The following is a 21,634-nucleotide window of genomic DNA, read 5'->3' as shown; positions in this document are numbered from 1 at the left end:
GAGGATTAACCTCTTCCACGTTCTCCCCACTATCCAGAAAATCTGTTTTTCTGAGGGCTGAGAAAAAGGTCTATAGTCGGATATAACTCAAGACTGAAGCGGCTTTCCCGCGTCAAAGGGCCCCCTTCCATCCAGTGGCATCGGCCGATTCTCATGACCTTGCTATCATGATGATGCAGGCAGTGGTGCCACAATGCAGAGAGGGGACTGTCCCCGACCCTAGAGGAAACTATCCCTTTTCATCTGCCTCTCCCCGCATTATCACACCAGCAGAGTCGCGAGTATCGGCCGATGCCATTGGCTGGGTGCTTTGATGGGGAAAAGCTGTTTTGTTCAAGAGTTGTGTCCGAATATACTACTACTACTACTACTAATACAGCGATGCAAAACCCAGGAATGGGCACTTGGCAGCTGTCACTGTAAAACAAACAGACCTTGGTTAACTTATGGCCTCTTTGACCTATTTTATGAATTTAACTTGACGGCTTATTATTTGAACCGTTCTTGCATTAATTTTTGATGTTATGGGCCTGTTTGAAGTTGGCCAAATTCTTCTTGTATGTTTTGTTGCTTTGTGTGAGTTGAGTGTGTCCATCACCACTTCTGTGCTCCCAGATGAGAGAAGTAGTGCAACCAAATTCTCGTCATATGCTGTGATGTTATTTATTTATGGAGTGGCATTTTTACGCTTCCCATAAAATTCTTCCAAGACCTGAACGCTTATTTCCAAGGGAGGTAGGTGCCTCTGAATGATGCTGATTCCATAGAATGGTCATTACATGCAACATGTGGAAGGCTCGGTGCGTGTTTCCAAATTACTGTGTCTTTTTCACTTCTGCTCACAAAGATGGCTTCTAGGCAACACTTGCATTGGTTACTTGCTATTTTGTTGAACGTGTTTTGCTTTAACCTTTAGAATGGATCTTTAAATGTCTTTTCCAATCTAGCCAGTGTGATCTGCTTCATTGTACAGTGTTAGCTTTATTTTACTTTAAAGAACGATGGAAACAAATTTAGGAAAATTTAGGCTCCTTGAAACAGTATGCTGAGGAATGGACAAGGAAAGAGCCAAAGTCAGTTTAACAGACTACGATAGAGTTTATTTCAAGACACCATGAAGACAACAATAACAACCACCACTCGTTGAGGTTCGTGATAAACTGAGTGTACAACAAGTGGCAGGGTGACAGGCAACAACACCGATGTAAGCCCAGCACATGCATTACAGACATCAGCCAGCTTCGTGGAATCTTTCCAGCTGTGTATTGTGGACAAGCTATCTTAATTCCTTTTTATTCATTGTAGGACTTCCAAATTACAAAAAGTGCAAGATTGTTTTACACGAGTCTGAATTTGCTTTGTCTACTGTGCATGTGTTTCTCTTTCGAAATGCAAGTTCTTCATAATTTTTGCTGAATTTCTTTCTTGGTTTATACTTGGCCGATTTGTATTGAAAACGTGTAAGACACAAATACTTTACATGTGAAAAAAATATTAAATAACAGAACATAGAAACAGAAGCATTCCATGCCCTTTCATTAATGCGAGACATGCAGTTTAAAGAGAAGGAGGAATTCTTAATAGTGTTCGTGCTCTGCACTATAGTACCACGCTCAAAATTTAGGTGTTCCGACAAGTGTATGTGTGCCGATTTTCTTCCTGCATTTTTCTTTTTCAGTTCGCGGCACATATCTGTCATTAGTTATTTTTCGGAAGGCAAAAGCAGACAGGGCGAGCATGATGGCATCTAGGCTTTGCCCTAGAGCAGAATCTCTTGAACTCTCAAAACTTGGTCTGTATGAATTCCGCATGTCCAGACAACCTGACACACCTCTAATATCATTCGTGGAAGGCCATATCATTGCTAATTCTTGAATAAAAAAGTAGTATCCAGACAGAAGAAGGAACTACCCTAATGAATATTATGGAGCCAAAATACACTAACAGTGGTAAATGAACAACATGTGGAATGGTATATATGACACTGTGGGCTGCACACTCTGCCTTCACACTTAATTTGTGTGCAGTGCAATGGAGACATTGGGGATAGCAAAGAAATAGTGCATGGGAAAAAAAAAAAAATCTTTGGCAGGGTTCTGGATCTCAACAGTTTGTTTTATGATACAGGAGTAATTAACAAAGTCCGTCTGCAGATCTAGTCTCTGCAGGTCACGGTGAAACAAAATTTTGAACCAAATCATTTCTGCAAACTCAAGAAGTCAGTGTTGGCATTTTCCTTCCTGTGAACATTTTAAGCCTGGATGTATTACACTTTGTGTATGAAGGATTGGAGCATTTGCTCTAAACTGTATTGCAAACCTTTCAGCTTGCACCATTCAGTGATTAGGCTAAAACATGCCTGTGTTTGAAGGTACCAGACCAGCATATATAAAAATGAACTTCTTTAGTCATTCTCATGTAATTAGCTAATAGATGAGCCCCTGTTTTCTCGACAAGTTTTGTTCCTTCAGACGGGCTCGGAGGAACGCTGAAGCAGCTTTGTAATAAAAAGTTAAAGCAAATACCTCAATGTAACTCATTTTTGCATTTTGGTGGCGTCTTAGCCAACGTGTTCAGTTGCAACCCATGAGGTTGCCACATTTGTGGTTAACCTCCCTGCCTTTCCTCTTCCTTTCTCTCTCTCATGGAATTTCAAGCATGCTGGAGTCATTGTGGCGAATATATCTGGGAAAAGTTCAACGCTGCAGTGTACAAAAAGGGAATGGATACTTGGTGATGAGATTTCTATTGATTTTGGCAGTCTGAAGGCACCTGCCAAGCCAAACAGTGCGTCTTTACAATACAAAGGGCGAAGTTAAAGCACACTGGGTGCAAGAAACTGTGCACGCATGTTACATATGACAGAGTGAGGGAACTCGCATTGTAAAAATGCTGCAAACAACCAGCAAAATCAACCTTCAGGGGTGATGATCAAGTCCAGGTGAAGCAGTCCGCGATTCGTTGTGTACAGGCGGGTACCGGGCGCGTGCAGGCTATAGAATGATCGCGATGATGAGATGCAGAGGTCTTGCAGCGCCACGGCCTTCAAGCAGGGACACTGTGGTTGTGTGCAAACCGCGTGTGTGTGATGTGATTCTTGGTAACCATTTTAAATTCCTCTTCTTCGCACGTCAATTCTTGATTTCGCACTGCTTGATGCCCCTCATTTGGATGGCGTTTTCAACTGGAGAGAAAACGGAGAAGATGGAACAGAAAACAGTGAAATCAGTTGAGAGCACTTTCACATGCCGAGCAACGGTGAGGATGAAATAGGGTTGTACGATGGCGGTCTGCCCAGCAGCGTCTCGGAAAACAGAATGCTAGGCCATGGTCTCTGAGTCTAGAGTTGTTGACTTAGACTATGCTAGAATGAAATGTAGAATATTCAAGGCAATACCAGTACATTCTGGATGCTGCACTCTGAGGACAAGCACGCGTGACTAGAATCTCTTGCAGTCCTCGCCATGGCCATCCACAGTCTCTTCATTACTGCTGGTTGCGCTGTTGTCGCTGGCTGTGCATACTATAGTTTGCAAACACGCGTTTGATAGTCACGTTCGTTGAGAATTTCTTCTCTGATTGTGTTCCCTTTCCGGTGGGAATTCAGACCAGTAAAATAAAAAATAATCGAATCTGGACTGCATAGATCACTCGTATTTTTTTATAGTGCTGTCTTCACTCTGTGGAAACACACTGTAGAAGCTGGAACATAATCAGTGTTTTGGAAGGTTAGCATAATTCTTCACGGCGCCTGTAGCGTGCCTTGCAGGCACTCAAACTAACAGCATTTTAAGCATAACTAGACTGGAGTGAAATAGCAGCTTTCAAAGGATAGTATATTTAAATATTGTATTTATTTTATGTCATATTATATGAGTGTTTATTTCTTTGTTTGTAACCTTCAGAATGCATCACACCTTTCATTGGGAATGAGGCCTTTGTCAGTCATTAGGGCTTTTGGCCTCCTTCCTGGTGTGTATATAAGTACACTTCGTATAAAGTTCTATTGCAATCTAATATGCAGCTGTGAATGCTGCATCACAAAACCAAAAAAAGTGCTTGACGAGTGCGTTTAGGTGCGAAAAAACAAGCATACACGTGTGTAGGCATGCAACAAGCGAAATGCACTCTGCTGCACATGCAAGAGTCATTTGGCATAGGCGCATGCAGCACATGCTTTAATCACCCACACATTAGGTTCACTCTATTAGGTGGTCGCCATTTTCTTGCCCTTGTGTACACTTTATATATGTGTGTGTATGTATATGTATGTATGTATGTATGTATGTATGTATGTATGTATGTATGTATGTATGTATGTATATATATATATATATATATACATACACACACATATATAGTGTACAAAATTAATTTTCGTCAGTTTTAATTCTACATACCTGAATATTGGTCTTCTTTCTTTGTTTTTTTTAAAAATTAATGCTAGAAAAGTTTCCTACCTATACTACAACATCACAGTTCGCTTCCAACCTTCTTTTTTGGCTTCCTTATGCTACTGTTGAGTGATGGCAATGCACCGATATGCAAATCGTAGCGTTACAGCATTTTCCATACGAGCATCCTGCAACGCATATAACTCTTGCAAAAGTTTTTCCGGCCAAAGGATAGATCGATCAACTGTGTTTCTTATGGGTATGGGTAATAAAACTTTTGTATGGTGCAACGTGAAACCACCACCGAAAGTATATATAAAAAGAGACAGTGTGTCCAATGGTGAGGTGCAGGACACTGTGCATGTTGGAGCAAGGAGGGTGACGCCACTCTGGTATGACACGCTCGGTATTCCCATATTGTGATTTGTCGGACTGAAGCAAAAACTTTGGACATGTAGGGCTTGAATGTTTTTGGCATGCTTTCACAACTTGCTAAGGCCGTATTCTGAATTTGTTTTTTTTTGTGAGTTGTATATCCTCTATATCTTGGTGTCTATTGGCCTGGAGCCATTTGTAATTGAGCTTTCCCTACACAAGTAAGTCTTGTGTGGACCAGATTTGCCGCCATCCATCTGCCATGTGCTTCATGTGCCAACTTTAGTAGCTCCGACAATATTGGAATATCAGTAAAGCATACTGTCAGGGTAGTTAATCACTGCATTACTGTGGGTAAAAAAAGAGCTCCAGATGGCAAAGATGTCCTGTCCCTCCCTTTTTTGCAACGTTTTCCTGTATCTCTCTCTTTTTCCTTTTCCTTCAAACCTCTCGAGGCCTGGATATCCTCATCCGGCTCCTAGAGCTTGGCCCTGGATGCCATCGCATTTAAGGGATAGAAAGCACTTAGAGATACAAAGACAAAAAAAAAGTAGGGGAACAGAACTGAAGACGAAGATAGGTTATTTCGTAGTGTGCAGCCCATGGAGGCATTACATTTTCCTTCGGTCCAACAAATCAAGCTGTGGTTGACATCGTGTCAGGTGCGCCATGCTTGAATGTGCTTCGATTTCGCACTTACTTTCACATTCGAACACCGTCTTGTCCGTAAGCATCTGAAAAGTAACAACGCATTCGATATCTGTTTTTGTGCCTGGAAATTCGGTGCAAGTGAAGTGAAGGTGCAGTGTGAAGATTGCCAGTGCAATTATTGCGGCAAGAATGGCGACAGAAACATCATTCTGATTAGGTAGTGCTTAAAAAAATATAAATGAAAAATCTAGCAGAAGAAATCTATAGAAAGGTGCAGAAAACTTGCTCTACAATTTAGAGGCGTAGTGACAGGACGAAAAGTTAAAACCAATTTTGTTTGAAGTATGGGTTTTAGTCATGCAGCACCTTGCCGTTGACGTCATTTGTTGATAATGAATGTGCTAGATGACTAGCACCAGTTGATCTTTCTGATCCTAGCCGGGAGTCCAGCCTGCTTATGATTTGTGGCGTTTAAATAGTATAGGAGGTTTTGCCTGCATTATGACAGTGTGGTGGAGAACTGCTACATCTGGGAAGGAACATGGCGACCATCGATCTGTGGGAATTAGCAGTGGCAACCATTTTGCTGTTATACGTTTGCACCAAGTGATCAGAAAGTCCCTGTGCCCTTAATGAAAGCGTTTCACAAAGGAAATGACCACATTTTAATCTGTAAGGATGACAAAGGTCTCTAGTGTTCACTGTGTGGTGTACATAGCTTTTGAACTTAATGGAGGCATTACCCAGCTCTGCAGCTTTTGTGGTTCTTAAAGGGCAACTCCGGGCTTTTTTTCACCTCTACGCATTTTACATGAGATGATCCATATAAACTAATGTCTTGCGCATCATTCTAAAGAGCAAAGCACATCACCAAATATTTGATGTATTTACTCCTTTAGTTTTAAATCATCAAAAGGCAAAAATAGTGGCAGCATACACTCGAGTCCGTCTTAATAGCACCCTGGATGTAAAAATCTAATAAGAGCTAGATGAGGGTAACTTTGGAGGACAGAGGTTCCCGTGAAATTTTTTATCTGTGAAATTTTTTCGTCAGGTGCACAGCGACTTTCTGAACAACTTTTACGACCTTCTAGCATTCGAACGCGCTCAAGACAGCCTGTCACTTCAGCGGATAGGTTGCCGCTGAAATGATTTCAGGTACATACAAGTTACTTGTCTGTGGAACTGTTTTCTTAATGCCTAAAAGTGGTTACTTTACGTCATCTAATCTCATGCTAATTTACGCTAATCAGAGGTATAAGTAAGCTTTAGATAGACAGTTATGCTCACTCTGGCCTTTGTCTGTAGACCTTGAGGCCAGTAAAGTAGACCACCATTAAAGGCTACCAACTATAGACACCTGAGAGTATTCGCGTGGTTTAATGGCCATCCTTACCTCTAAAAAATTGCCTCATTTTGATTCGCCAATTGGAATCGAGGTGCTGTAAAGTGAGTGTGCAGAAGGTGTTTATTGGTGCTGTCCCCCAAATATGAAAGAAAAAGTAAACATACACAACAAGAAACAACGGAATGAAGGACGCTTGTGCAGAAATGTAGTGCTGCAATTGTGAGGGCATGCTGGTTACGTTATAGTGCCAAAACATTCCCCATGTGAGTTAATGTGTTAGTAGGCGAATCAAAGCTTTGGGGAGCCGCTAAAGTTAAACGCGTCGGGCAACTGTCCCAAGTGTTTGCTCGATATCATCCTGGCGGGCTGCTTTGTTCGTTGTGCGCGTAGTGTTGTGGTCTGTGACAACCGGCAGGATTTCCGAAAGCACTTTTGTGGCATGTCGGATTGCTAATTCGGAAATCAGCGACGCATGTTCTTCAGACGTATCGCTCTAGAGACTAAACTAGATGTTTTGTTGCCCGGCATACATGGTTTGTGCTTGGAACTGTAAAAAACTGCATAGAGCATATGAAACTAGACAGAAGGCACTACATATCTTTCACCTGACTTTCGAAAACATTTTGCATTGTCATATTGTTGGTCCTTTTCTTGATCGCTTAGGAATCATCTAGCATTTCTAGAGTATGATTAGTATTGAGCATTGCCACAAGGTGTGCAATATATATTCTGTTGATTTGACATGTTCTGTTACAAATTTTTCTCGATTCTCAATGTCATTTCTTGCCTTTTATGTTGTCCTTGTTCCTGTGCGCTGTACGTGGGCTGCGGCTTCATATAGGTGTATTTCTGCCATTACTTTTGTGCTGTTCGTGTTCCAATCTTCGTGAATAGGAGTACGTTCTTTTTTGTGCCAAGCCTTTCATTTATTAGGCTTCTATTTCGCAAATTATGTAAGCCTAAGTTAGTTGACCTTTGGAGAGTCTATTTTAAGCAGCGAATTGGTTGTTTGAGAAACGACGCCTACTGAGATTTGACCCTTTCATTCTTTCTCAGAATACGGGGGAGGGGGGTGGGGGTGAGTGGTCGAATTCTGCATTCAATGTAACTGATGGAGTACTAAATTTATACATAATCACTAGCATAACACAACAGTGAAGCTTACTCAGCTATAAGAAGCACTCACAGGCCTTTGGCCTATTGCAGTCACTGAAAAGGATGTCATGTCTTTCTGTATGCTGTCTTAGTGCCTATGACTTGAGTGTACCATGCAGACAGCACTGATCGCAGCGTGTCATCCGAGTGTGTACCAATGCTGATGCGCCGCGGTCTGATTGCTGGCACGTCCCATACCGGTTCAGGGGATTTCGACTTGGAATGCTCACTATCTACGTCATGCTACAGTTACCGCTTCTATCAAATATTCTTGCATCTGAAATCCGTATTCTTGCTGTTCACTTAGCCAGAGCGTTTTCTTAATTGATCCTCTTTGATCCACGGCTCGCGGTACAGACGCTGCCCTAGGTGTGCTTCTCCCTGAAGGCATGTATTAATGCCAACTAATTACTTTCGTGGAGTTCCGCGCCAAAAGTGCAAATCAGCTTTTAGACTACGAAGCTTTTCTTAGGCACGGAAGGTAACGGAATTGGGTACCTGAGCACATGAGGTTCCTAAACATGCATTTCAACAAGTCTAGTGTGCGTGGGAGTTTCTGCACTTACTCCTTCAGAGAAATGCGGCCTTCGAAGCCTAAAATCGAGCTCGCGCACTGTGCTCTTTAGCCGGGTACACCTCAAGAGCTGAAAGCTAAACATTTTGACAGATTTGCCTGTCTGGTTGGGTTTGAAGTTGGGTCGGGTTTCAAACTAAAGCTTTTGGTTGGAGATATGTTAGAGTTCATTATAAGACCTCAAGTACTGATTCCTAACAGCGTTAAGGAGCTCGTGAGGCGGAAAAGCCTGCGTCGTCGTCGTCGTCGCCGCCGTCGTCACAGCGCGGCTCCGTTGCGTCGTTTGTACGGGAAAAATCTTGCGCAGGCTTTCCTCTTCTCGGGCAGACCACCAGGAGCGCTGTGAGTGAGTGTAACGTAGAGTTACTGTAGTGTAACGTCACCGTTCATCCTCGAGGAAGCGGATTCGAAAGTTTCCCTTGCACATATGTGGGCCTCTAGGAGCAGTTCGGAGTGATGCTGTCATGTGGATGGTATAAATTAGAGCGGGCGCTATCGCGTTTAACTCATAAGGCGTAGCTTAAGCGTCTCCCAAGTTTTTTTGACGAAGCAGAAAGCTAGAGCGTGAGCGCGCCAAAGCTAAGATTATAGGTACGCCTCTAGAGCACTACGATGGGAGGAGGGGTGCAGCCAAGGTCGTTCCGGGTATGGGATGGTGGCGGGCTCCTGCACACAGTAGCGGATATGCAAGCGCGCCTTGGGACAGAGGCCTGACGCGCGGCTTTACCTTCCCCCCTGGGACGGTGGCTGAGCGTTGTACGCACCGTCCTTGGCGGACACCGGGTTACCGCTCTCCATGTCGTAGCTGGCGCCGGGCCAGTGCAGCTCCACGGCCAGCGTGTACAGCCAGGCACCCACGATGGCGCCGATGTGGGGGCCCACGATGGGCACCCAGAACCAGTTGTAGTCCCGGAAGCTGCACAGGGAGGTCCGTGAGTTTCGTGTCACGATGTAGATCGCGGCAGACCAGCAGCCTGCCCTTGTACTGCGCTGGGCCGTATAAGTGATGGGTGTGGTCGATGGGCTCACAGTTCACAAATCGAGTACAGAAACAGTTTATGAACACAATTTTTTTCATATATTGTAAGATTTTACTATAACGATCAATATATCCGCAGGTCTCCTGTTGGTAGGCTTGCTTTTTGTAGCTATTAACGTTTTTGCTGTCGTCAAAACGTTCCTAATTGGTTTCCTATGGCAGTTAAATGCTCGCTGCGAGCAATGGAAAACGTTTTCTACGCATCGGAATTACTTTCAATATTTCCATAACAGTACCTTACAATAATTCAAATATTGAAAATGTTTGTTCAAGAATGCTGGACATATTGAAATAGCGTCGGGTTGAAACAGCGCCATACACCCTCGAAAGCGCGTAAGTGTAAAATGATAACTTCTAGTAAAAAAAAAAAAAATGTGGCTGGCTAAGCTATGGCTTGACGTGGTTAATTCAGCAAGAAGCTCATATAGGGATCTAAGTTTTTGCGTCTGTTTTGATTTGTTGGGTTTTGCGTTAGGGGAGTGCGCACAGTGGTACCAAATGCAAGTGGCTTCTCGCGTTCTCCTCACGAAGCGGCTGATTACACTGACCGTTATCCTGGATGATGTCATTTAAACAATTTTTACGCTGTAAAAACTCTAAAAAGAATCTCTGTTTCAACGAATAAGAAAAGCGAAAAGCGCTTTCGGTCTGTTGGCTGTGCACTGAGAAGCGAAACACTGTCTGACCGCGCTGCACCGTCATCTGGCAATATGAGCTTCAAATACGCACCCTGCGCATGGTATCTTCGGCACCACTGGGACGCAATGGCACCCCAATGGCGCGACTGAGCATGCGCGTAGATCTGAAGGGCTGTTTTGCGCATGCGCAGATTCATGCCTGGCGTCTTACCGATATCTCGGTCCGCTGCAGTTTTGTGATGATTCTCTATGGTGAATCTCGAAGGATTTTCCGAATGAGGCCTTATGTGCTCAAGGGAGGCTTGCGATACGCCACTGCATGGTGCACCCTCTAGACCTGCTGGAAACTGCTTCCCAGTGGTAGGCCGTTACATTTCTGAAGCGGGAACCGTCCAGTGGACCCGTAAAAGTGCCCTCATAAGTACTGGTCACGTTTCCTTGTACTGAGCGGTACATGTCCATGGTAAAGTTGGCTAGTTTATAATAGTCTCTTCACCGCAGAGCAAACTTTCTACATGTAAATGCTTCTGAGCATTACTGAGCTACGAACTCTTCACTGGCTTGGGTCGTTATTACGATATGTTCTACATCTGCCTTTATCTCACCGCTCCGCCTTTTCACTGATTTTCCTCACCGTTTACATCAAAGCAGAACGCAGAGCCACCAAACAAAGCTACAGCTTGTCCAACAGAGGGCGCGATGAGCAGGCGTGAACTAGAGTTACTGTCATATACAGTAACTTTAGCGTGAACTATAGAGTTCAGAGAATCGTATTCCCTTTCTCCGCGCCATCGGGCATGGAAGGCATATGGCTGCCGCATGCTGCTGTGCTCTTGAAAAGTGGATAGCGGAAGCGATGTCATGAAGCACGCACCTGAAGACCTCGCCGCCCCATCCGGCCATGGCGGTGAACACCCTGGGCCCCAGGTCTCGCGCCGGGTTGAGGGGCGCGCCGCAGTTGTAGCCGAAGCAGAGGATGACCGCGCCGAGGGCGAAGCCGATGAACAGCGGCTGCACGCCCTGGGGCACAGCCATGTTGCGGGAGTCCGTGATGGCCAGGATGGCGAGCACCAGCAACGCGGTGCCCACGATCTGCGGAGAGAAACAATCGCAAACAGCATTGGCCTCCTCTCTCCAGGAGATCCGACGAGCTTGACTCGAAATGGCAATTCTGAGAGTCCCGCTAATCGTGCGCTAGTTCATCATCCATAAAATAATCCCTTACCAGAACAGGCCGCTCGTTGACACGCTATTTTCGTTAATGTCTTGCTTTGCACTTTTTGGGTGCAAAATTCTATTTGGGATTTATTGCAATATAAGCTTCTATTTGGCCTTTTCTATGAACACACACATACATCTAAACTTAAAATTTAATTGAATTCGAAATTCAGAGATGGTGCGCTGTACCACAGAGCTCTGTTGCAATATAGAGTTATGCTTTACTGTGCATACTATAGTACAGGAACCGTTTCCATCACCTCTACCACGACTTCCACAGCTTCACATACGAGTAGTTGCTATGTGCTGAGGTTCCACTGAATAATAATACAAAAAAAAAAGAAAGACTCCAACGAGCACACGTGAGTTCGAAGCGACGCGAGCCGTATTCTTTTTTTAGTTCCGTGCACCTAATGCGCAGTACAGGACGTGTGTGTAAATTTAATCTTGTTGCAGCTCCTGGTACTCATTTGCCTTCTTTTTTTGAAACTTTGTGGGCATCTGTGCGATAACTTAACGTGGCCCGGAGGTTCAGAATTCCAGTGGCATGCGGAGCGCTAAAACAGGTTTCCAAGCATGTCAGGCAGGGCGCTTCGTCGTACGCTGCCAAACGTTTGGCTGCGCACCGTTAGTGCAAACAGCATGTCTCTTTCTCTTATGGAGCGTGTTTCAATGCGTAGAGAAAAAAAATGGCCTGGCTTAGCTTATGGTTAAGCCTAGGATGCGAAGCATACCGCCGGCGGAGGCTGCGCGTCCGCAAGCGAGCGCACGAGTTGAGCCCCAGCTTTCACAGCTGTTGTGACGTCAGCGCCCCTAGCGGAAGGAGCGGGAGTTAGGCCGCAGGTGGAGGCTGCGCGTCCGCAAGCGAGCGCACGAGTTGAGCCCCAGCTTTCACAGCTGTTGTGACGTCATATCACGTGGTGCGCCGATGTAGGTCAAGTGGTAGCTACGCGGCCGCGCGCGGCGCAGCAAGGAAGAGCTCGGTTGTGCGGCTAGTATGCTTCGCATAAAAAGGTGGGTGGGGGGGGGGGGGGGGGGCATACCTGGTCAACTAGGCCGTTTCCGGTGCTGACGAATTCCTTCGGGTAGGAGGCGAAGATCCCAGCGGTGGCGTTCGCTCCCGTCACTGCCCGGACTCCGCCGTCGAAGTTGTCCAGGGCGCCTGCGCAAGGTGTTGCCTCCATGAGATCCGCATTTCGGCGCTCATGCATAGACTGGTCCCATGCAGCCTTGATTGCGATCGTGCAAGTTGTATTGTTCGTTCTAACTTCCATTGTTTACTGGGATTTGTAACTAGCTCCTTTTACTTGGTGGCACCGGTTGGGACACTTTACTTTTAACCCATTTACCTGCCTCACCAGTATTTTTGCTTCTACCCAGCGAAGTAAATAAACTTTCTGCGTAATTTCTCCATGAATGACGTGGAAGCCAGATAAGTACATCATAATGAGCGTACGAAATGTGTAACCACTGGCGAAAACGCGAAATACATAAAGTGAAACAAAGTTTATTTGGTATTCTCCGTCCAGCCGTTGGCACGTTCAGCAGCTGGGTGGTTCAGCATCGTTGGCTTATACCAAACGTTAGACAAATTTAAGTTAAAATAATTTCTACGCGCGAAAAACCACGCTGTTTGGCGGCGAAGCAAGCCGGTGTGAGGAGCTCCGGATTAATTTCGAATACCGCGTGGGGAAATCTTGGGGAAAAAGTTCGCTGTTTCTCCTTCATCGAAATGCGGCCACCTCGGCCGGGTTCGAACTCGCGACCTCGTGTTCAGTATATAGCAAAGCTCTAAAGCCAGTGCGGCGCGTGACCACAGAGATAACGCGTAAAGTGCAGTCGTGTTTTATTTTATTCCGTGCCCTCGTTTCCTTTTTTCCCTTAAATCCGACCCCAGATTATATGTGTATGTATGAGCATGGTTGCGCTGTCTGTCATTGCCGGAGACATAAGTAGATCTGCACCTCTTAAATTGGGGATTGTACAGTTAATGAGTCGGCGTTAATTCCTATTTCTTCTCATTTTTTATGTCCTCTTGAGCCATATTCGCGCATTCAGGATCTTAACTCTATACCTCCGCTTCCGTTTGCCTCATCACCGCCTCCTTTGATCGCAGGCTTGCGCGGTTCCGTGACCCCGTTTCCGCCGTCCGCTCATCCTGCTGTTTACTTCCGTGTGATATATGCGCTGTACTTATATCCAATGCGGGCATATGCCACTAGACGTATATACATAAAGGGCAAGACACAAATCTCGGATGAGATATATCGCTGCCCTGAGCTGAACCAAGCTGCTTCAGCGGACGACAGCGACAGACGTTTCAGGCACGGAGCTAACAGCTGTTGCGATGAGCGATGCGCTTTATTGTCGTTAGGTGGCCGAAAATAATAAAAAACTATGAAAATGGAGGACACACAAACGAAAGAGGCAAGGTTGGTGGGCTAATATTCGGCTGCTTCGAAGCAGTTTCAAGTTCTTACGATAAAGTGGACCTAATGTGACTTTTACCTACAACGCGCTTTGGTGCACTAACCTTTCGACGATTAGGGAATGCAGAATAGTAGTCAGAAAATGCCGCTAATATGAAATAGCTAAGGCCGAGCGTGAAAACGCGAAAAATTTTATGAATAATTAGACTACATCAAAAGTTTGGATTTCATTGTCAGTCAAATAATTAGCCATATAATTCACAATAATAAGTAGAATAAGGAGACTCAAAAATAGATCTCGTAAGTAGACTAAAATACCGAGAGAAGTTGGTGTTACGTTTTATCGCTTTTCTTTTGTGTTTTATAATAGAGACATAACATGACAGGTTTTCTTGCAATTTTTATCGCTGCTTTTCTGCTGAAGCTCACGCTTACGCGAGCCCCTACTGGCCAGCAGAGGGAAGGAAATCAATAAACAAATGAGGGTAAACTCACCGCGGTACGTGAGGAAGAGTATGACGGAAGCGATGAATGCCCCCAGGTACTGCGCGACCATGTAGGGCACGATCTTGCGCCAGGAGAACTTGCCCACAGTGGTCACGGCGACCGTGATGGCTGGGTTCAGATGCGCCCCTGCGAATGCACGCTCGTGTCACGCTCTGTGGCAGTGCTTGCTGTCGGCCCTTTGTGAATTAAGGAACGCTTCCTGGACATCATTTGCCCACTGACGCCATTAAGCGGCTGCTTCGTGATAGCCTTTGTGCACGTGACATTCTGAGCGTCTGTCATTCACGATGGATTGCTGATAAACTAGAATATTTACGGGTCCCCTGTAAATTCTCGGTGTACGTGACCTCACCTCACTCTGCGTAAAGTCTCGGTTCCATAAGTTACAAAAATTGTTTATACGGCTCAACTGCGGCAAAAAAAGTTTATCTTCCAGCCTCAGTGTCTCTCTGTTTGTCGCTCATTTACCGTACGCGATCAGACGTGCTGCCAAGGAATGTAAAAGTTCTGACTGGCTGACGGTTTGCGAGGAGCTCGAATCCTCGAGGCCTTTGAGTCGCGTAGTACATAGTAGGAGCAGCCTGATATCAAATGGCCTGCCCGTAATCGCGGCCTATAGTGCTTGCCACAACTCCTTTTCCACTGACAAGAACAGCGTATACGAATTGCTTCCATTTAAGAAGCGCAGAGCCCAGGTAAGATTTTTATGATATACTGAAACTTGGCGGTCACGTCCGCATTTTCGCACCTTTGTCTCGGGAAGAAAACAAGAAGAAAAAGCTGTGCTCATTGCAAGGCCGTCCGTGAATGCTGAAAGCAATATTGCACGGGCCCGCGGAGTGCTTCGAAGCCCTGCTTATCCTTCCTCTGAGAGGATGCTCAGCCGCGTGCCCCATTATTAGACGCCTCAGCCTTGAACGGGCTCTGGCGTGCGGCATTGTTGGCTGCAGGAAGTGCATGCGTCGTTCCTTGATCTGATAACGCATGCCCGCGCGCCGAGCAGTTCCTCGCCCGAGCTTCTAAGGTCGGCTGCCGACTGTGGCATTCTTACAGCTACTACAACATTGCCTATGAAAGGCTCTGCGGACCGAATTTTTTTTTTTATGACAAATTATGCATGCTTCTCAAGTACTGCAGACTGCAAAACTAGATCCTTAATAACTCCCTGGTCAAGCCGGGCAGCCCCGGTGATGAATTCCAAGAGGTGTTTGCGCATGAAAACGGCGCGTGAGGGGTCGGTGCCGCTGGAAAAGTCACGTGACCCCCAAAGTGTCGTTCCTGTACTCACGAACAACCGTTACTTGCGTATAACCTGCGGGAAGGTGAGACTTGATTATCTGACTCAATAGCTTTGTAGCCTCCATGGTGCTGCACGATTTTAATCAGGAAGAATGAATAACAAAATGCGGGGACATATATATATTGAAAGAAGCTGAGCGCTGACGGCCGGAAGAAAAGATGGCAGCTGCTTCATGTTTGGTTGAGCGCCCTCCGGCGTGCGCTCAAGACTTATCGCTCCTTTGTCCGGGGCCAAAGAAGAAGTCGGCGCCGCTTCTTCTGAGCGGGGCGCGTTCGTTCCTTGGCACCCGAAGGCGAAAATTCCGGAGCCCGCGCAACAATGCCCTTTGCTCGGCACCAGACCGGTGGCCTTCCTTCCACTTTACCGGGACGCCTCCCGCCTCCTTGGTTGCCCTTTCCTAGTTTTGTTTTGTTCGACCCCCCCGTTTTGCATGCATCCTCCAGTACAGCATACTGAGCCGTACTCCAGAGAATGTTGTGGCACGTGAAGGTTGGCGCAAAGGGTTGCAGTGATGAAAATACGGTTTGCGGAATGCCGGCGAAAGGATTGGGGGAGCCGTGCCAAATGTAGACAAGGCTTAATAGGAACATAAGTCCCTGCCGTACTTTAGACATCTTCAGTGTTGTTTGGCGCCGTCAGTGGCTTGGCGACAAAGCCGTCCAAAGGTGACAGCATGGGGAGCCCAAAACATAACGAGATTTGAGAATGCCTGCAATTTGAGATGCCGCACACGTACGAAGACAAAATATGCACATACGGACAGGTGCTGTCTTCTCCGTACGTATTCCAACTTGCATGTCCCCGTTTGTGTGGCGCGCCTCAAAATATGCAGGAACTCCATCTAGTCCAACGCCAAGGCCTTTTATGAGGACGCATTTCCGCCGTGGAGATCGCTGCCGGTTATAAACGTTACACAGCGATGAGACGACATTGTGGAAGCTTAAATGAAAGGCGAAGGCCTTGCTTGTCAAATCGGCTTGTTTTGTACTCCCTAGAGGTTTACTATCGGCAGCAAAATATTACGGGATTCTTGGAAAAGAATATATCGTAGGCCTAACTCGCGACCCAGTCGCCTGGATTGTTACTAGCGGACGGAGCATGCATACTTTCAGACATTTCGGGCGCTTGTCTTACGTGAATGCGCCAAGATCATTATTTTTCCGCAAATCCGCATCCTGAACACCTTTTGCTGCCGACAGTACGTTGGATTAGGCGAGGTAACCAAGAGATCTGTTTAGGACTGCTCCTGCTTTATATCAGATAAAATAATAACTGAAACTGTAACACAGGATGCTTCGCTTCTACTATAGTTTAATAAAACAGAAATTTTCTCCGGCTGTAGTAGCTCTGTGTTGTCCAAAGAATGAAACCAACACGCGTCACTCGTGGTGACGACAGCCATCCCCTTTTCTGTAGTCCTAAAACGTGGCTCAAACACGGGTGTACAGTGCACTTGAACATCTAATTAATTAACGAGTTCTTTCACTGCTCTGCTCAGCTCTTCTGACCTCGCGTATTCAAAGAACATTGGAGGATGTGTACAGACATAGACCACAAGCACTGCATGCGTGCTGACTTGCAATGAAGAAACTTCTCGGTATTAAGTGCCCACAATGGCGGCGTCCAAGAGATTCTGACAAACTTGCAGTACCTAAATTACCGCTGGTGGTCGCTCTTCCTAAAAAGCGACATCATGCTAGACCAGAAAGCACGTGGAATGGCGTTAGGGTCGCCAAGGCAGGGACGTGAAGCGAGCGAACATATAAAGCACATACACTGGCGTACAAAGGTAAAGGGAACGCTACTCACCCGAGACTCCTCCGGCGACGAGCACACCCAGCGTGAGCGCCAGGCCCCATCCCCAGAAGGCGGCGCCGTAGCCCGCGTTGCCCGCCTTGTCGAAGGTCAGCACGGCCAACACCGTGTTGCCGAAAAGCTGCAAAAGAGGGCAGCATGGAGGTGAAGCAGGGTTGCGCTACATGTACAAGGAGCTCGGGGACAAACTTCTCGACACGAAGCTGCCCGCAAAGGAAGAAACGTGAGCGAGAAGGCAAAGCCGGAAGGGCCAGAAATGGTACATCGGTGAAGCGTGTGTAATTGATTCCAAGGAAATATGCAATGTGCGTCCAAGGCCTTGCTTCCATTGAACTCAGACGGCAGTTGATCGTCACAGTTCCCTCGTTTAAGATTTACAGCCTCGCCAGGGATTGTCCGAAACATACTCGAACAAATAAAACAGTACTAGACGGTACGAATCAGCTGTATGCTCCACACACGGTTGGCCCAGTGGATGCTTTCAGAGGCACCACCGTGGAATAAACGTTGCCACCACGAACGATCAGTACGAGGCGCTCAAAGCAATTACGCAATATTCACGGTTGTAGTCGGCCCCATCGAGCCAACTCTTTTAAAAGAGGAGCATTCACATTGGCGTTCACACACAGGAAGCCGAAGACCACGCGCAGCGCAAATGTGTACAGCGGAGGTTACGCGCGTGTCGTGCGGCACCTCGGCACATGTTCGCACATGACGGCTAAGAGCGCAACAGCCTTCGAGACTGCATGCACCGTTCGGGCTTGCGTGGACGCGAGCGTACGACCGTACGCATAGCGAGCGTTTATAATGGCGCACATCCCCTTCGATTATGTTCTCATGGCAGCTAGGGCGAACGTGACCGGCGTCCGAGATGCGCGCACTTCACTGCCGTCCAGCGGCTGGCGCTTAAAATTACAAACCGCGGCTGAAATGGGCGCGCTACCGTACGCGTGCTTGTATGTAATCGTTCGGTAGCTGCGGGCCATATAATAGGGAGAGGGGAGAAGTGGGCGAATGCCGGTCGTACCACGATATGGCGGCTTTAATGAGGCTGAGCTGAGCAGCGCGGGGGATTCCAAGGGCGGTTCCTTTCTTCCTCGGTTATTTATTTCATATCTGACGTGAGCTCGTCACCGAATACCTGTTGCGGATATATTCTGTTCGTGACGCTTCATGCTTACTAGTTTAAACATAATGGGAATAATTTAAATACGAGCAGAATCAACAGTGTATCGGTGTTTATATTCTGTCTGCCATGAAGCAAATTCTTTGCTAGTAGATGACTGGGGTGAATGGTGGCGAACGGACACATCTTCACTGCAATAGCCGCGAATGGTTTGAGCAAGAATAATGCGTGCTTTTCACTGACTCCCTAACGGATCAGCCTTATTTCATCGCGACTTTAGAAACGAGTCACGAACTTGTATGGTCTCGTGATTTCCGTGGAGATCACTGGGGCTCCAGGCGGAAGAAAAGAAAGACACGTAAACAACGGCTTTGCCGCAGGTCATGAAACAACAACACTCGAAGGAAGGCAGCGCATGCGGACCCCTGCACGATCGCGCGCTGAAACCCAAACAATGGATATTTTGTCATCGCGCCGGAACGCGCTAGGAGCTCGTTTGACATTTCTTGGCTCGGAGGCATTAGTTCGCGGCGAGGCCCGCAGCAGACTGCGAGCTAAACTGGCGCGTACGTACACATACACACACAGACGCATGTGTGTATACGTAATGTGGCACGTGTGTTTATAATATTCGCGTATTATTGTTTGCTGGGCTCGTCCTAATAACTCGCACGCCATACTGAGCGTAGTCGCTCCATCTTGTGTGTAGGGAAGGAGGGAGGAAGGTAAGAGTCGGAGTCCGCGACTTTCGCAGCGTTAATTCCCGCGCCTAATCGGCCGCACACATCTTGATGGCTCCGGCGCGAGCCGCACATACACACGAGTTCCGCTGCTCATTCGGCGGACGAACTGCCATGACCGCGCGCACGGACGGCGTGGTGGTTTTAATAGCGGTCTCATTTTTCAATTAGACAGCCTTGAACGTCGCGCGTACGCGCGCCTTAATCGATGCATTCGCGCATATGCAGCACGTATACGCGTACAATGCGTGCCTACATACACCCAGGCGCGCACACACAGAACACACGTTTGCGGTCCAGAACTGCGGGGGTTTCGTTCTCTCTCTGCTCGCGTCACGAGCTTATGTGCTTGGGGTTACGCGTCCAACATCACTGCGGAGCAGAGTGCCAGTGTGCGAGGGAGACGGGGGTTTGAAGGCAGTGAGGGGAGACGAATTGTCCCGCAATTTATGGGTGCGCGATTGTTTAATGAAAGATAGAGACGGCGTATAGATTCATATTCATGAGAGCGCAGTGCGCGCCGCAGGCGGCGTGCGGTGGTCTATAGCGAGCAACGCAAATATTGTGGAAAGCGTAAAGGAACCGCGCATAATTGGACGGCGACCGATCCGGGCTACTGCTGCGACGGTAGCGAAGCGAGGTTAATTTGCTTATCGCAAAATGAGTATAGAGACGTCAAGAAGAAAGGGGGAAGGGGGGGGGGGGGTGGAATTCACCTCCATTCGCCTCCGTGTTCTCACGCGCTTGTCGAGGCGTACGCTCGCTATACTCTGCCTTGGCCGCAAATGAACGGAGTGTGGTGGGCGAGGGATAGACTTAAAGCGCCACGGCCGAGCAAGCTCCTTGTCACTTTGGCGTTTTTAATACGGAGCTGAGATATAATTTTCCGCGCGTGTTCAGAATACGAGGGATACGCATTGGTGGCCGAAAATTTAGATTCACTCAAAATCAGCGCGTTTGCATTTGTGTCATGACCTCCATTATAAGCACGAACTCTACGCTACAAAGTTATTTATTTCTCGCTCATTCTAATCTTCCGCCTCAGGCGTGGCGTCCACACAATTTTGTGGAGCTATTCCGCAGCGTGAACGATGTATATGTGTAACCTAAGCTGTCATGACGCAGCATGAGCTACTCTGTGCCGTAGCATTTCTTTTCACCTCGGAGACAGTGGCGCATTTATTTCTGCGGGAAACAAATTGGAAGCTATTTCTTCCGGTGTGGTTAACCTTCTGCAGTGTCGAATATAGTGGAGCAAGGGCGCGATATGCAACGTAGGTCACCCCTCACCCCCCCTCCGCTAATTTCACGCCTCAAAGCACGCACAAGAAGGAAGGGCAGAGGGAAGGGCAGACGCTGAAGCCGTTCCTCCTTTCACAAACTCACCGAAACGGTAACGCGGAGAACAAGGACGATGCCATCTTTATCAAGCTAAAAAAGTGTGCCTTTTCCTGATGGTTGCCACGTGACTGGACGAGTGTGAACAAGCAGCGAGAAACGAGTGAACAAACATCCCTCACCGCCATGATTCATCGCCCCCTTCTATAGGCCTGCGAAGCTCTGGCCCAATGCGAATAGCTGCTTGCTGTACTGAAGCCGAGGTCGCTTAGAAGGCCGAGGCTTGAACGAAGAAACGGCTGAGTATATGTATAAGCCGATATTTCAATACCTTTAAATGGACGGAGAAATATCGACGAGGCACCCCGTAAATATTACTTATCAGTGTGAACCTGGTTTTCGCACGTGGGTGCGGCCTTTAGGTGCGTTTTCTAGATCGAGTAGCCGAGGCATGAGAGCGCGTATTGCATGCGGGGGCGACCTTTGAGTGGTCTTGAATGCATGCAGTTGGTGCAACTTCGCAACCTAAAGGATGGAGAAGTAGCACTGAAGAAACACAAGCGCTTGACCGGGTTAGTTTGTGCGGCTTTATGACCGAGAGCGTGGAATATTACGGCTCTTTTTGCATTACCATTCTTCCTGAGTTGCGTTTCTCGGAGATATTTACAGCGGCGCGAAAAATGCGAGACAATCGCGCTATTTCTCTTAGTGCTCTTTGTATTATTTGACAAGTAGTTCCAGGAAGGAGATCTGGGCCGAAGCTCTTGCGCGCCCGAGACGAAGTAGCCACTCTCTTGTGTTTTCAGCATCGCCAGCGTTCCTCCTTTCCCCGTTAGCCTTAAGCGCATACGCCTTACGCGCATACACCGATATCTCACGGCAGATAAGTACGGTCATCTGATACGTCAAGTGTCGTCAATGTTCGCTTATGTGCTTCAGGACGAGCGACGGCCACTTGACTCTTATCTCCGCCAAGGTGAATGAAAA

General features: G+C 47.1%; 1 protein-coding gene across 6 annotated transcripts in view; it reads right to left on the bottom strand.

Moving 5' to 3' along the window:
• Nucleotides 1–1,078: 1,078 nt before the first annotated feature.
• Nucleotides 1,079–21,634, bottom strand: part of LOC149341362 (aquaporin-7-like) — a 68,485-nt gene continuing 47,929 nt past the window's right edge. For 2 of the 6 annotated variants that reach the window (XM_089543437.1, XM_089543443.1), the window contains exons 2-7: nt 17,438–17,564; nt 14,317–14,454; nt 12,436–12,554; nt 11,049–11,266; nt 9,262–9,413; nt 1,079–3,184 (exon numbers count right to left, since the gene is read on the bottom strand). In XM_089543437.1, the coding sequence (XP_089399563.1) occupies nt 3,132–3,184; nt 9,262–9,413; nt 11,049–11,266; nt 12,436–12,554; nt 14,317–14,454; nt 17,438–17,564 (807 nt within the window). In that variant the 3' untranslated portion in view covers nt 1,079–3,131. Of the gene's footprint in view, nt 3,185–5,469; nt 5,504–6,816; nt 6,863–9,224; nt 9,414–11,048; nt 11,267–12,435; nt 12,555–14,316; nt 14,455–17,437; nt 17,565–21,634 lie in introns of all 6 variants that reach the window. The other 4 variants (XM_089543440.1, XM_089543438.1, XM_089543442.1 and 1 more) reach the window with 4 other exon arrangements.

This window comes from Amblyomma mixtum, chromosome 5 (assembly GCF_055824585.1).
Source record: "Amblyomma mixtum isolate Tamu chromosome 5, ASM5582458v1, whole genome shotgun sequence".
Taxonomy (NCBI): domain Eukaryota; kingdom Metazoa; phylum Arthropoda; class Arachnida; order Ixodida; family Ixodidae; genus Amblyomma; species Amblyomma mixtum.
This window is presented reverse-complemented; position numbering and strand designations above follow the sequence as displayed.